At 35.6% G+C, this 15,534-nt stretch overlaps 2 protein-coding genes across 2 annotated transcripts; one reads left to right on the top strand and one right to left on the bottom strand.

Annotated features, from left to right (window-relative positions):
- The first annotated feature begins 1,840 nt into the window (after window positions 1-1,840).
- LOC137728916 (uncharacterized) lies at window positions 1,841-4,253 on the top strand. Its single transcript, XM_068467716.2, has 5 exons — window positions 1,841-2,664; window positions 2,766-2,823; window positions 3,044-3,127; window positions 3,321-3,456; window positions 3,725-4,253. The coding sequence occupies exons 1-5, from the start codon at window positions 2,046-2,048 to the stop codon at window positions 3,995-3,997; spliced, it is 1,170 nt and encodes a 389-aa protein (XP_068323817.2). The 5' UTR covers window positions 1,841-2,045; the 3' UTR covers window positions 3,998-4,253.
- A 2,924-nt stretch (window positions 4,254-7,177) lies between these two features.
- On the bottom strand, window positions 7,178-9,842 carry LOC137727731 (small ribosomal subunit protein eS4). Its single transcript, XM_068466548.2, has 5 exons — window positions 9,640-9,842; window positions 9,098-9,175; window positions 8,795-8,975; window positions 8,257-8,354; window positions 7,178-7,813 (listed from the first exon to the last, which is right to left on the bottom strand). The coding sequence occupies exons 1-5, from the start codon at window positions 9,640-9,642 to the stop codon at window positions 7,379-7,381; spliced, it is 795 nt and encodes a 264-aa protein (XP_068322649.1). The 5' UTR covers window positions 9,643-9,842; the 3' UTR covers window positions 7,178-7,378.
- Window positions 9,843-15,534: the final 5,692 nt, after the last annotated feature.

Below are 15,534 nucleotides of genomic sequence, written 5' to 3'. Positions count from 1 at the left end.
AAAATAATGATGTATTGACAATGTTGCTTTCTGTATTAATTAATAGGCCAAAGAGGTGACTCAAGGCAACTGTACAACACTGTCTGTTGGCCTAAATTTTCTCAACTGACAAATCTCTATCATTAGAGGTACTAAAACACATGGCTTGTTATCTTGTGATTTCGATTGAAGAATTTATATGAATTTGGAGGTTATCCACAGAAGTAACATGTGAACCCACAAGAGGAGCTGCATTACCCAAAATAAAGTTAACCCTAGGAGATACCCTAGTTTCTAAGGCCAATCCCAACAAACATTTTTTGGATGTTGCGTATGTGTCATCGTAGTTGCATAGCAACGTTGGTAACTTCTTTGTTGGCCAGAGAAAAGAACAGAAAAACAAAACAAAAGAACTCTAATAATGTTAGGAATAATCTTCTTAGGCTTAATTTGGATTGAGAAATTTGAAATAAAGGATTTGGTTTCGGCACCAAGACTGGGTATATTTGCGAAACTAGAAAACATCGAATGAAATGTATTTGAAATAACTTAGACGAAATGGATTTTAAATAACTATATGCAAGGAATCATTTGAAATCCATTTGTTTCCTTCTCATTTAAATCTTGACATGTAAGAATTGTGATAATCTAAACAAACATTTTGAAATAATAATATCATCAAAGTTTACAGATTTATAATTGCTCCATCGAAGCCAGAAAATATAGTTTCATTGATTCATCTATGGTGTGACACCTCTCCTACTTTTATTAATATTATAAGGTTGCTGCTTCTCCAAAATTCTTCACATGTCACTCAATAGTTTTCACTTTGAAAAATTCTCCAAAATTCTTTAAATTATATGTGATGGATTTGACAGAAGAGACTTTGATGGGGCATGTCGTTTAAGGTTCAAACGACAAAGGCCCACAGATTCAACTGCACATGACATATTAAAGCTTCTTCAAAGTGACCATATGCATACTTGTTTCCATCCAATTTTTTAATTAGAGACAGTTGATAGTTACTAAACTATTTCATGGCTATTTATCCTGCCCAACCGGAGCAGGACCTACTAGCTTAACTCCTTAACTACAAAAATAATTTACTGTTTCAATCACTCAGATTTTGAATAAGTGCTGGGATTCTAATATATTTTGTTGTTATAAGGGGCATGTAATTCACATGGTTAAGAGAATTTAACTTGTATTCATGATTATTCGAATTCTCATTCTCTAATATTAGTTGCATTAAAAGACAAAAAAAATTCTAATCTATTGAAAGAAATACTTTTCAGTGATGAGGGGTGCACTTCAACATGTAATAAACTTTAATCTTTTTTAGTTCCAAGAACTCAAACTAAAATCTGAGTCCTATTTTCTGTCTTGCTTGTGTAAAAAAAATATAATAAAATGCCTTCAAAACCTATGATTATTTTGATACAAGCAATATTGAGGAAAAAGATATGAGAAAATCTGAAGTACAGAAGTAGACACTTAAATCAATTAAACAACTAGCTTCTTGCTTCGACCTACCGCATTTAATCTCTTTTAGTTAGAGCTGATATTTTAGTAAAGCTAGGCATTGGTTGAAGTGTGATTAGCATATCATAATCTTGACAATCTTTTGCGCCAGCTCAAAAGAGAGACAATGATTGGTTACTCTCATGTACCCCACTCTCCAGCTTGGGATTGAGGACGCATGGAGTCTGAGCAGTAAAGGCACAAAGGTGCGGGGAAGAAAATAAAAAGAGGGTCCCTGAGAAGGCTGGCATTGGCACCACAATCCCCATCCTCTCCCCGCGCACCCCTTCTTTTGCCTCACCAAAATTACAGTTATAATCCTTCACTTCGTTAGGAGGTTGTCACTTTCACCCTCACAATAGGGTTACTTATGGCATACCCTAACCCACCCATGTTACAACTTAGCCAAAACCTGCCCATTGTCCCCACTTTTTTCTATAAAATCCTCCCCACTCCATTTCATCCCCTAAACCCTACTTAACCTCTTCACCTTCATCATCATCAAACCCTCTCCTTCATCTTTAATCTTCCTAAGATCATAAAAAATGTGTTCCTCGAAACCGAAATTGCAACGAAGTGTTAGTGTCTCTGCAATGTCCGCGAAACTGGTCAACCAGCGTCCAGTTCTCCAGCCAACCGGCAACCAATTTCCAAGCTTGGAACAAAAAAAGTCTCCTAAGAAAAGCTCCCAAGAAACTAATGTTCCAACTCCTCTTCCTTCACCAGTTCCAACTACTAAAACTAAGGCCTCACTTTCTCCTCCTATCTCTCCCAAGTTGCCTTCACCTCGACAGCCTGCGTTTAAGCGAGGTAAGGATCACAATCAGCTGAATTCTAGTGCTGAGAAGGTTGTAATGACGCCTCGTTGTGCAACCAAATCGACAAATTTGGTGAAAAAGTCGAAGAAATCTAGTGGCGTTGCACCTTCTGCTGAAAGTGTGTTGAAGAATATATCGTCTTTGATAGTAGAGGCACCAGGAAGCATAGCAACTGCAAGGAGGGAGCAAGTAGCAACAATGCAAGAACAGCGAAAGATGCGAATTGCGCATTACGGAAGAACAAAGTCTGCCAAGTACGAAGGGAAAGTTGCTCCTCTTGATTCTTCACAACCGAACGATTTCAGTCAAGAGAAAAAGCGATGCAGTTTCATCACCCCTAATTCAGGTATAAAATTTAGCAGAAGTACTAGAACTTTAAATTTCTATAGACAAATTGTTGAAGTTATCAAGTTAATAAAAAAGTTGAAAAAATGTGTTTGCTTGCAGACCCAATATATGTTGCATACCATGATGAAGAATGGGGAGTTCCTGTCCATGATGACAAGTAAGTCTCTCTCTCTCTCATCCCATCTGTCTCTCGCAAACACACATACATGTTTGCAGCTACGGAAAATATGTACAAATAGAACCGGTTCTAATATTTTAATTAAAAATATGATTGAATCCCCAATTTTTTTTATTTTTTATTAAAACTTGTAACCTTATCTATTTGGACACATTTCCCTTGGAGCTAAATAGCTAACTTTGCTTGCTCACATTTACAGTATGTTGCTTGAATTGCTACTGTTAACTGGTGCTCAAGTGGGATCAGATTGGACTTCAGTCCTGAGGAGAAGAGAAACGTTGAGGTGGGTGTGATTCCAAAATTTCATTACTCTTCTTAAGATCTATATATGCATGTTATAATGGTTCCACTAATAATAGCTTTTAGACATTTTATGATAAAAACCTGCACCTTTTGGGCGCACTGGAATGTATTTTTGAAGTCTTAAACAACAGCTACTTTGTAATCTTAACTAATCTAAGTGTTTCTCTATGCAGGGAGGCTTTTTCAGGGTTTGATGCAGATGTTATGGCTAAATTTAGCGAAAAGAAGATAATATCAGTGTGTTCTGATTCTGGCATAGATATAAGCCTTGTTCGAGGAGCTGTTGACAACGCTAAGAGAATTCTTGAGGTATTATGAGATACAACTGGATCATAATCCCCATCAAATATTTGATACATTTTTCACATTTACTAGTTAGGAAGTGATTTCTGCACTTTTTTCACCTTTTCTGCTCGACTCTCTTTCTTTCTAACCATTTGATAAAAGGAGTCCAAACAGTGAAAATGAGTGTGTGGAAATCATTTCCTTTACTGGTCGTGACATAAAGTAAAAAAAAAAAACGTAGTAAAGTGATTTTGATGTGAATATGATGTCTTAGTTTAAACCAACTTTACAGATAAAGAGGGAAGTGGGATCATTTGACAAGTACTTGTGGGGATTTGTGAATCACAAACCAATATCTACCCAATACAAGTCATGCCACAAGATACCTGTGAAGAACTCCAAGTCAGAGGCCATCAGCAAAGACATGGTTAGAAGGGGTTTTAGGCACGTCGGTCCCACTGTGATTCACTCCTTCATGCAAGCAGCTGGCCTCACTAACGACCACTTGATCACCTGCCCAAGGCACCTCCACTGCATTCCTTCACCATCATCACCCATGATTTGATCACAACAGTTCTGATGGAAAACACATGTTTGCTTAGATGGCATAGAATAGCTAGGAATATCCAAATTATAGCATAATAAGCTTATTCTCTAACTCTAGATGTATGGTTTGTAGTTTGTAATATAGTTGTTGTGTGTATTTAATCAGAGTAGAAATTATCTGTGCATGACGTCTGTTCTTTCTTAAAGGACGGATTTTGCATCAATAATGTAATTTGCAACTTATGAAAAACAATCTTATCTACCAATATTATCGATATCATATCAACAGTCGTCTGGTCTTTAACGTCATGTCCAGAGAATAACTTTTAGTGGGAGTCGAAGAGGGCTTGGGAGATGAAATAGGGCCCTATTGTGGAAGACAAGCAGCATGTGCTGGTGGGTAAGGGCAATGGCAAGTGTATGGGTATGGGATGAATTAGCTTTCAATGGTTGTGGATGACCACCACCACCAACATCACCACATCTATTATTTGTTTTGCTTTTAACAAGATTGTGAAGAATAATCAGTACAGGTAGGACTGTTCGGGCCAGCCCTTCCATAGCCATGGACCATGATTTATCCGTCTATCTAATCCTCTTTCCACTTGAAGTGGATGAGTACTGTCAGTTCTTCGCTCAGAGATATAAAAGCTGCCTTTATGCACAAGGAGATACACAAGTCCTTAATTCTATATTTTAATTATTTTTCGTTATTTTTGTTTTTGTTTTTGTTTTTTTTTTTTTACCCTTTTCTTCTAGATTCTGACCTTTTTGGGATATTCGTATCATAAATTAATATAAAGTCTGGGTTTATGTTTGTTTTCACAAAATTAAGGTTTTGACTTGATATTCACAAATCTAATTTAAAGGGAGTGTTACCAATCTTCTTGACCGGATCTATCGGCTTTGTCTTATTGGCTCTCATTTTCATCATGTAATATTCTTTGTTGATCAGAATTGTCTAATTTTTAGGTCATTCTTTACATATCAACTATCTAAATAATCAAAAAATTAGTCACTTAGTATTACGGTCTAGTGGTATTCATCTTCACTGGTAAGAGAGAGGTCTTAGTATTACGGTCTAGTGGTATTCAACTTCACTGGTAAGAGAGAGGTCTTAGGTTCGATTCTCACTGTCACATCGCAGTCCACATAGTAAGAAATTGTTCGCTTTGGGTCACGCCCTCACAGATTTGTTCTTGGGCTTCCACCCAAAACGCATCTTACTATAGGGAGGTGAGCATATACATATAAGGCACATCACCTTCTCTACCCCAGACAATGTGGGATCTTATACTCACCCCCTCCCCTTAGTGTAGATAATATCGATTGTTCAAAAAATAATCAAAAAATTAAAAATTATTTGATCATTCAATAACATTAATAAAATTTCAATGTTTAAGTGATAACATGATTCGTTTATTAATTAAATATATGTAAAATGACTAAACAACTTTGAATTTAATTAATTTTGTTGCACAAATAATCTTTAAATGATGACTATGTAAATAAACAAATGAGATCATCGTACTACATTACAATATGAGAATATTACTAGCATTCCTCTTAATCTAAGCGCAATCCACAATAGGTAAGGTTTGGACGGCCCAAATCGTTAAACAATGTATAAAGTCGGGGACTCAAATTATGCGCCCCCCCCCCCCCCCCCCCCCCCCCCCCCCCCCCCAAAAAAAAATATGAGGAAAAAACCAATTAACTTCATACGTATAGTTGAATGGTAAAAATAAAAAAAATAAAAATAAAAGATGATCTAAGCATCTTCTCCATGTGGTGAGGGACATACTTTTCTACTTTTTCTTGTTTCTGTTATGTTTGTGCGGAACATTGCATATGGATAAGGTGTATGATATGATGAGAGTTAATTCATGGCCGTAACATTTGCAGGTAAAGTGGCATCCGGTGGACCTAAAGTTTTAGTTGACATTCCCAAAACTCCCACCAACAAAAAAATATAGGATTCCCTGCAGCTTCTGATCAAAACCTTTTCTTTTGCCTCTTATTTTTATTGAAGAATCTGCTTCCCAAATACAAATAGTATCCCTGAAATTACAGAACTTAAATTTAACCTGTTCGCCATCTTTTGATTGTGGTTGTTGGGAATTTGAAATGGATTCCAATTCAAGCCGGAAATTGGATGTCAAGTTGGAATGGTACTACACGTGAGACAAGTTTATGGTAAAATGAATTCCAATTTTTTGTTTTTTCACTCTAAAATACAAAACAAATACACACCCAAATGCATCGTTACTAAACTGCATCCATCGATCTAATTTCTTCTATAAATAATCATCCATGAGAACTGAACGCATAATTTCCTATAATAAAGTCACAACTGCATTGTCGCTAAACCAAGTACTCTTGTACATTTGCATACATATATCTCAAACACGAATTTTTTTTTTTTTTTGAAACATTTCAAACATGATGTTGAAGTACTTGAATGAACCCAAAGTGATTTTGTTAGATTAGGTGTTACATTAGTCATCAAAGGGATTTGAACCCACGCCGTCATGCAAGAGCTCAACTCTTTTCCATCATTGTGGTAAAAGATCACTTGCCACTGCTTACTTATGTACTTGAGCGATCACAGCTAAAGACAAGATTGCTTAAATCACTGCGTAATTCAGGATCTCTTGCACCAGGTTCAGCATCCTCAACTATATTCGTGAGAATATAGGTGCGCCGAATCTGTATCAAGCTACAAGGACACAGGTACACATCAATTCTAGGTCTCATTATTAGATGCTGTTGCTGCTGCGATTTCCAAGTCCAATTCAAACAATGTGCTATTTATATTGAGCCCCTTTTCGATCACCCGAACAACCCTATAGCTGTCGAAGAAGAAGACGACTCGGAAGACCAAGCATCTCCAACAACGCCCCACCAGAACGTCGTAAAACATAAGATGTTGATCAACCCCCACCCCGGATCACCAACATTGCTTTCCCTGCTTCCACCATTTCTCACAAAGATCGCAATCACTGGTATCGACAAATGCCACCAGCCTCAGATTGCAATCACTGGTGTCCCCTTTGTCAATACCCAATGCCACCAGCCGCAGCCGGTGTTGAATAACAGGGGCCGGCCAGCGGGGCAAAACTTCAGATGAATAAACAGTAAACATAAAACGATGTAACATTCTTAACTAGGGTGGCTAAGAAATCTAGAAACAACCAAGTGACAAAGCAAAATTACTTCAAAACAACATAAGCATAAAGTCGGTGCAACAACTAAAGTTATTTGTATCAAGATGTGAAAGGGTGAAAGAAATAAACAAGACAAAATTTGCAGCATAATATCCGAAGTTAATAGGTATCCACTACAAAAACATAGGCGAAAATCGTCATATAATTTTAAAGCTTGTTTTCAACGCGACAATTTAAGCCGTGGCTGTGGCTTGTGCTGCCGCTCTCTTCTTGGCCTCTTCAATAATGGTAAGCTTAATACCCTTACCCTTAGGAAGGCTTATCCATGGCTTGGTCCCCTTGCCAATTGTGAACACATTGCCCAACCGAGTTGCAAACTCATGACCACTGGCATCCTGGACGTGGATTGTCTCGAAGCTGCCCTTATGCTTCTCCCTGTTCTTGATTACTCCAACACGCCCCCTGTTCCTTCCTCCAGTCACCATGACCACATTGCCAACATCAAACTTGATGAAGTCAGTGATCTTGTTGGTTTCCAAGTCCAGCTTAATGGTGTCATTTGCCTTGATGAGAGGGTCTGGGTAACGGATTGTACGCCCGTCATAGGTGTTTATGTATGGAATGCCTTTCTGTCCAAACTGCACAGATCGGACTTTGCAGAGCTTGAACTACAAGAGTTAATGAATCAAATATCAAAACATTAATACATCAATTCCATAACTTGCAAACGCTGAAAACAACTAATTATGTTATCCCATAAAAGCATAACTTTTGATACATTTTTACGACGTTTCTATATACAAACTTGAAATGACAATTAAATGAGACAAACTTATCCACATGAACAATAGATCTTCAGCCAGTGAATTTTGAATGGTTCCATATATTTTCATCAAGAAAAAAAAATAAAGCAGGGCAAGTGGTAGTCTTAACATGTCTGCTTAGTTTGATCAATTCTAGCAAGTACACTGTGTATAGGTGCTGGGTTATCTTGTACAGACAACCATAATAATTCTTTCATATATAAAGACTATATCAATTCAGAAAAGCAACGTTAATTTAACAAAGAAAACCACCATGAGACAAATGCAAGAGGAATGAAGAAAAGAACCTTTGCTTCTTCATCCCTGATTGAATGGAGACGGAACCGACCCTTGGTGTCATAAAGAAGACGGAAGTTCTCATTTGTCTTGGGGATTGAAACGACATCTGAAAACATAAAGCACAATGCCCATAAATTTTCCTTTTTACAAGTCATAGGTAAATTCTGAACCCTAAGATGGAAAGAAAAAAAAAAAAACCACAACTAAACAAACAAATAGATCCCAAATTACGAGCAAGAAAGTTTCATATGCCAGGACACACATTGGTCACTCTCCACCAATTAAAATGTCCAACCAACTTACAAAATACTTCCTATGATGGTAGAAACATTCGCTAATTGATAAAGCATAAACATGTCTTATTATATGGAAAACCAGTCGAAATTAAAAATAGGTTCTCTAAAGCAGCCATCAATTGATAACCAAGTAGCTAGTTGTCCATGAGGATTGTTCAAATTAATTATCATAGAGCTGACATAACAACATGAGTAATGGTTAAGAACAACTGAAGTAGCAATATATCATAGAAGAGAGCGTTGTGCATACCCATGAAACCAGAAGGATATGTCTTATCTGTCCTCACTTTCCCATCAACGAGAACATGTCGTTGCATCAGAATGGAAATAACCTCACGGTATGTCAGAGCATACTTCAACCGATTACGCAAGATGATAACCAATGGCAGGCATTCCCTGGATTTGTGAGGTCCAGACGAAGGCTTGGGAGCCTAAACAATAAAATTACGAAACCAAAACTGAATTAGTCGATTACCACATAAAATATTAGAGGAACTACAACCATTGCACGATTCAGTTAAAAAAAAACACATGCATAGAGAATATAACTTACAAATGCACCACCGAGTTTGTCGAGCATCCAATGCTTGGGGGCATTGAGCCTCTTCAAATGTTTCTTCAAACCACGAGCCTGTTGCACCCAAAAAAATACAAAATTAAAAACAACCCCACTTCAACATTGTCATTATAACGGATAACGATCAAAGAATTAGCAGACAAGATGATCCAATAACACAATTTTAGCCATATGAATATCCAATACATTTCACAAAATCCAAAAAATTAAAATTCCAACGAATAAGAAATCAAAGATTTTTCACTTCGAATAACCTAATTTAACAATTATCCAGTAACTCTTGGCAAAAACAAACAATTACCCATAAAATTTTAACCAGGAAAAATCAGCTAAAAACAAGAAGCAGCAGCAGAAATAGGTCCAAACTATTGATTCAATCTATACACAAATAGAGCTAGATTATACAAGTTCTAAAATCAATGGCGGCATCAAACATGCAGAAATCAAAAAGAAACAGATGGTATGAAGATTCAAAGCAAATTCGTATGGAATTATCAGAGGAAAATGAAACTACGAACCATGTTGTAAGCTTGATTTCAGGTGAACTCCGCCGACCACCGCCGCCTCTCCTTCACTGCTCCCAAGTCCGAAGTCCGAAATCCGAAGCCGCTCGCTCTCTGTGATCTGTGGAAGCTACAAACTCTCACAGTTGCAGCTCTATATACCCCCTCTTGTTTTTTTGATGAAACCCTAATGAGCTCCCGCTTCAGGGCTCGAAACTGGGCCGACTTTTGGGCTTTAAATCTTTCTACTTATTTTCTTCTTTTGGGTTCGGTTAGAGAAATTTTTCAGTGTGTTGAAAAAATACTGATCGGTAGATCAAGTGTCATAACATAAACGGTTGAATTTTTTTATTCAAGTATCCAACACTTGTATTATAATACTTGATGTACCGAGCTGTATTATCAGGTCACTAAAAAATTTCTCGTTTAGTTGGGGTTATATTCGTTTTTTGGTTCTTTGTACACTTATTTTTGTCTTTGGATATTAAGAGCATCTCCAGCAGTCCCCCAATTACCCTTGTAATTGTGTTGAACAAAGCAAGTCCAAGAGAGTAAAAAAAAAAAGGAAGGGCAATTGGGCCAAGGGCTTGTGCCCTTTCAACTGCCCTTGCATGAATCACATGGGCTTGCGCCCGCTGCATACAGAAATGGACCGAGTGGGGCTCGCGCACGTGCACAGCCCAAAGCCAACTAGCTACTTGTTCCTCTAAGCTAAGTTATTGGGTTCCCAAAAGTTAGTTAATCTGGACCGTTCGGTTTTCCAATGGTAAAAGAAATTACAATTTTTCTGCAGCTGCCACATGGTGCAATATGTGCCATCCAACATAAATAATTTTGAAATTGAACGATTAGGATTATTCTAACGGTAAAAAATTCAGAAAAAGTACCCAAAAAATACCCCCTTTTTTCTATGAATACCCTACCGTTGTCTTCATTCCATGTATTTGAAATATATTATTGAAATTAGACAATCATTTTGTTGTCATGGAACCAACTTATAAAGCATATAAAATTAAAAATATATATATTTGTAAATATTGCCTTTACCATTCACAAACGGGTACACTTGCATAAAAGTAATTATTGTTTAGACTAAATAGTAAGGGCCAACTTCATTGTCCTTGCCCTTGTTTTGCCCTCCTCCTCCTAAAACGGGTGAAGATGCTCTAAACACCAATGAGCGTAGTTGCCAAGTCCATCAATTTCATACATTTACATTGTTTAAAGCACATTTTTGCCAACGTGATGTGAATTTGACATGAAAGCGTTTTCACATGCTCGTCCAAATGTCAATACGACACGATGATATATTTGTTATTAATTATATATTTAGGATTTTTAAATGAATTAGGCAAATGAATTATGATTTTAAGGAGAATCGCTTTATGCTCTGCAAAAATGAAAGATTTGAAAGGTTTTGATTATTTCGAATGGACGTGCTTGGCTAGGTTGACCTCTTACCAAAAACACATGCACGCACAAAATTACATAAATATACACAAAAGTGGGCACGGCCGATGTCGATGGGTGGACTTGGGCACCACAATGGTCTCATTTTCTATACGATGAAAATGGCAACATAATTTTCATATTAACTGACATTGAAATAAAAAACAATGGACGCGTCATACCTAACGATCGAATGAATGAATAATTTGGAGAGATTTGTCATTGTACCCAGTAGCCAGTGGCGGATCCAAGAAATAAAATTATGGGGGTCAGTAAGAATAGTGTGTGCATTGCGCAAATTTTTTTTTACCAGAAATAGCATGCATATCGCCATTTCGAGTCTTGGTAGGCCTAAAGTTATTTGGAAAGGCATATTGCACACCTGTTAATGTATGCAAGGGGCGGCACCCAAGGTATTCATGGACATTCATTGAGTCTTGGTAGGCCTGAAGTCAGTTGGAAGGCATGTATGAAGCCAACTCTAATCTTCAAAAGGGCAGCACCCAAGGTATCCACGGATATTCACCGAAGTTCGAAGGGTCAGCACCCAAGGTATCCATAGACATTCACCAAAGTTCTAGGGTCAGCCCTGCCCCTCAATGCATTTGCCACTGCCAGTAGCGGAGCTACACCGGGGGCAATGTATGCTCATGACCCCAATAACCTAATGCTCCTCCTTGTATTTTGTTGTCTTGACCTCATAATTAGTTCACAAAAGACCAAATTTGATGGTGTAGCACTGTAGGTGGAGCGGTGCTAGGTATTTTGCATACCATCCATTTGGAATTTGGCTTCATCAATGGGACTGGAGATACGAATTTTACTTCCTAATTCATCTTTCGCTTGCCAATTAGAATGTTACAGAATTCATTTAATTACGTCTCTCATTAATTGTTTCAGCAACTATCTTCTTATTAAGTCTTGAATTTGATCACAATTTACATTATCATACCTACTATCAATGATGGAGTTTTAGTTTTCTTTTCAATGGATTGAATTGATCTAATAATTGAGCATTTGTAAGATTCATGGCAACTGATCACATATATTTGGTAACTTTTTTAATACAACGATATATTTATACTCAAGGGTGGGGGAATGAATTGGCTGTGAACTCATCATTCACAAGACTCGAACCTAAAAACTCACACTTTCAAGTGAAGAGTAATAGCACTAGACAGTAGTATTAAGTGAGACATGCATTTATACTTATAAGTAGGTTAATTCATTAAGTTTTTTTTCTTGTGAAAAGCTTATTTCTCATGACCCCATTATTACAAAATTCTGGCTCTGCCATTGGTTGTACCAAGAATATCGTTATGTGATGTTATTAATTATTCTACTAAATAAAGTATCATGTATGTATTGTATTATAATAATAAACTTTGTTGTCATTTAGTACTACGGTTTAGCAATATTCTGCTTCACTTGTAAGAGTAAGGTCTTAGGTTCGATTCTCGTCAAAGATAAATTTGAACCACATTAATATGACTAGCCTGTTGTAAGGCTTAGCACATTCCCCCACCCCCATAGTGTAGATAATATCATTTGTTTAAAAATAAAAAAAAATAAAAAAATAAAAATAAAAAAAACTCTATTTGGTAGTAAGAATCTGCCGTCTTTTGTCTTGAAGAATTTTGACAACTTATTTTCTTTACTTTATTCAATCTAAACAATAAAAATAAGCATAGAATGCGCGTGTAAAAAAATGTGTTAAATCAGTTTCTAGAAAAATATAGGTTGCAATGTGAAATTAGAAATAAATTGTATGATTGATTTTGTCATGGATATTTGCTCACATACGTGAATGACTATTAGAGCGTTTTTACATTCGCGAAAATGAAATTAGTAGAAGGGGGAGCCATTTCCATCTCGAAATTTTATAATAACAACGTGAAGGGAAAGAATACATAACTTGTAGACTGTAGTAATGGTTTACATTATTTGGTTTACTTAATTACAAAATTGATTTGATATAACACACACACACACACACACACATGTATACACACACACACGCAGTTTCTGAATTCACTACGTGGAATATTTTATTTTATTTTTAATTTTCCTATGTTAAAGTTAACTAAGAGTTTGTATGTAAGTGTTTTAAAATAACTGAAAGTTTTTTTGGTGAAATTAATTTTGGGTTCTAAAAATATTTTATATGCTTTAATTTTGAAAGAAATACTAAATATGTGTTTCTTGTAAAAAAACACTTCGGGTATTTTTTCAAGTAACTTTCTCTGATGTGGTTGAGGAATGGATGTGATAAATACACTCATGCAGTGCAACTTTTAATCTGAAATCACATCAATTGCTTTTGGGTAATGTTATGAGACTAAATTTGTAAAGAAAGTTTTGAAAACTAAGAGACATAGAAGTTGATGATTAATTTATTACTTAAATACTGATAAACGTGTTTATTCCTATTGGTGACATATCATTTAGTTTACAAATTTAATCTCTCTAACATTACCCATTGCTTTTACTCTAATTGCTTCATCAACCGCGTGGGGGTTTATCCACGTGTTAGGCCGCAATGAAAGCTATTATATTTAATAATCGAAAAAATAAAAGGAAAATTAATGAAAATGGTTTCAAAACTTTGAGTTTTAATGATAATGACAAAATAAAGGGTAAAATGAATAGTACCATGATTGACCTTTAGTGTAAAAATATGATTTTTTGTTAAAGTGAACAGTACCGTGAGTTTTTCGTTAAAACTTCAGAAATAAATACGGGAGGAAAAAAACAGTGTGGTTCTAAGAGCCGACGTCGTTTTAGGGAAGACGAGCTACTTGCATAGGTGGCCTGTAGACAGCGTCGAAAACATTCAATAAAAGGAGCATTTAAATCCATCAGCTTTTCAACGTGGGACATCATTCAAGAAAACATTAGTTATTAAGAATCCGTTGATAACCATTTTATTTTTTATTTAAATTTTTTATTTGACATGTACGGAAAATATATTGGACAAAATGAAGGATGGACAACGGTGATAGAAAATAAATGGAGACTAATGAAATAAAATTTCGTGAAAACAATTCAAAATATGTTTTTACTTTTTGTTTGTACGTATTTTTTAAATTTGAGCGTCTTTTCTTATGAATTTCTTGTGCATCTTTTCCATCATCAATCATCCCTCCTTTATTTTTATTTTTTTATAGTTTAAACAAATGATTAATCCTCCATTTAAGTCATTGTAACTGCATGACTTGCTCTGCCCTAATCAAAAATCTCATTTGTTACTGAGAGACAAAGATTATGAATCTCTTTTTCTTATAAACCATCATTAGAGTTGTGGTTATGTTGCAAATTTGGTGAGTAGGGTAACAATTAAGACAAATTTTATCAAGAAATTTATTAAATTACACCCCTTAAAATAAGAAGGAAGAAAAAAAAAACGCGAGTTCAACAATTAATTAGAGTGCAAGTAAAAGCAACAAGTTAGTTTTAGATATCAATCTAAGAGAAATGTTAATATGACTCTTTCAAAGGTGTTTATAGACTCTCTGTTATCTCCATGGACTCTTAAAAATGGCACGAAAATAACGTTAAACTGTGAGGTTGCAGATAATTCATGGAGAGTTCCCTTAGCATTTATCTTCAATCTAATGCTTGATTTCGGACAAACATACAACCCAAATGCAAGAGATAGTTTTTGAGGTTTCTTATTTATTTTATAGGAAGCTTTAGAGTTGGACCAGTTGGTTTTCCATTCCACAAGGACTTAGTTATTCTTTCCTAGTTGATTAATAAGTTTGTTATTAATACAAACAATATATTTATTTTCAAGATGGGGATTAGAATTAAGTGGCACAAGAGGTCAATAATTTTGGTGCCAAACGTGTCATCTCTAAAGTCGAACCTAAAACTTTTTACTTACAAGTAAAAATAAATTCTATCAATCAGTAATGCTAAGTGATTTCTCTCATAATTAATTAAGTGATTTCTCTCCTAATTAATTAATTAGAATTTTTTCCCTAATGGATTAATTGGAATTTTGCGCAAAAAGACAAAAGATTAATTGGGATTTCATTTCACATTTCTTTACTATTTGGATTTGGTAACGTTAAGGAGATCAAATTTTTACACTAAATTTTATTAACCAAATGATATGCATATTGATGATTAGATTATTACTTAACTGTTGATTAACGTGTTTATTTCCTATTGTTGACATATCATATGATTTGCAAAATTATTTAAAAATTTGGTATCCCTAACATTATCCATTTGGAATTCCAATTACATAGCTGTCATTTACCCCCTGCAATTTGTCCTGCTAATTTATCACCCAAACGATTTAAAAGTGGCCAATTTAAGCCTTACTGTAAAATTTTTCAATTTCCCAAATTATTCAAAAGCAAATAAAATTTCACCAAAGCGGGAAAAAAATAAACCTTCATTTCCGTATAGAAAAATGTTAAGGAGACTCTCTAAGTAGAATCTCCGCTACCT

The sequence above is a fragment of the Pyrus communis genome, chromosome 10 (assembly GCF_041283825.1).
Source record: "Pyrus communis isolate YQ-2024b chromosome 10, ASM4128382v1, whole genome shotgun sequence".
Taxonomy (NCBI): domain Eukaryota; kingdom Viridiplantae; phylum Streptophyta; class Magnoliopsida; order Rosales; family Rosaceae; genus Pyrus; species Pyrus communis.
This window is presented reverse-complemented; position numbering and strand designations above follow the sequence as displayed.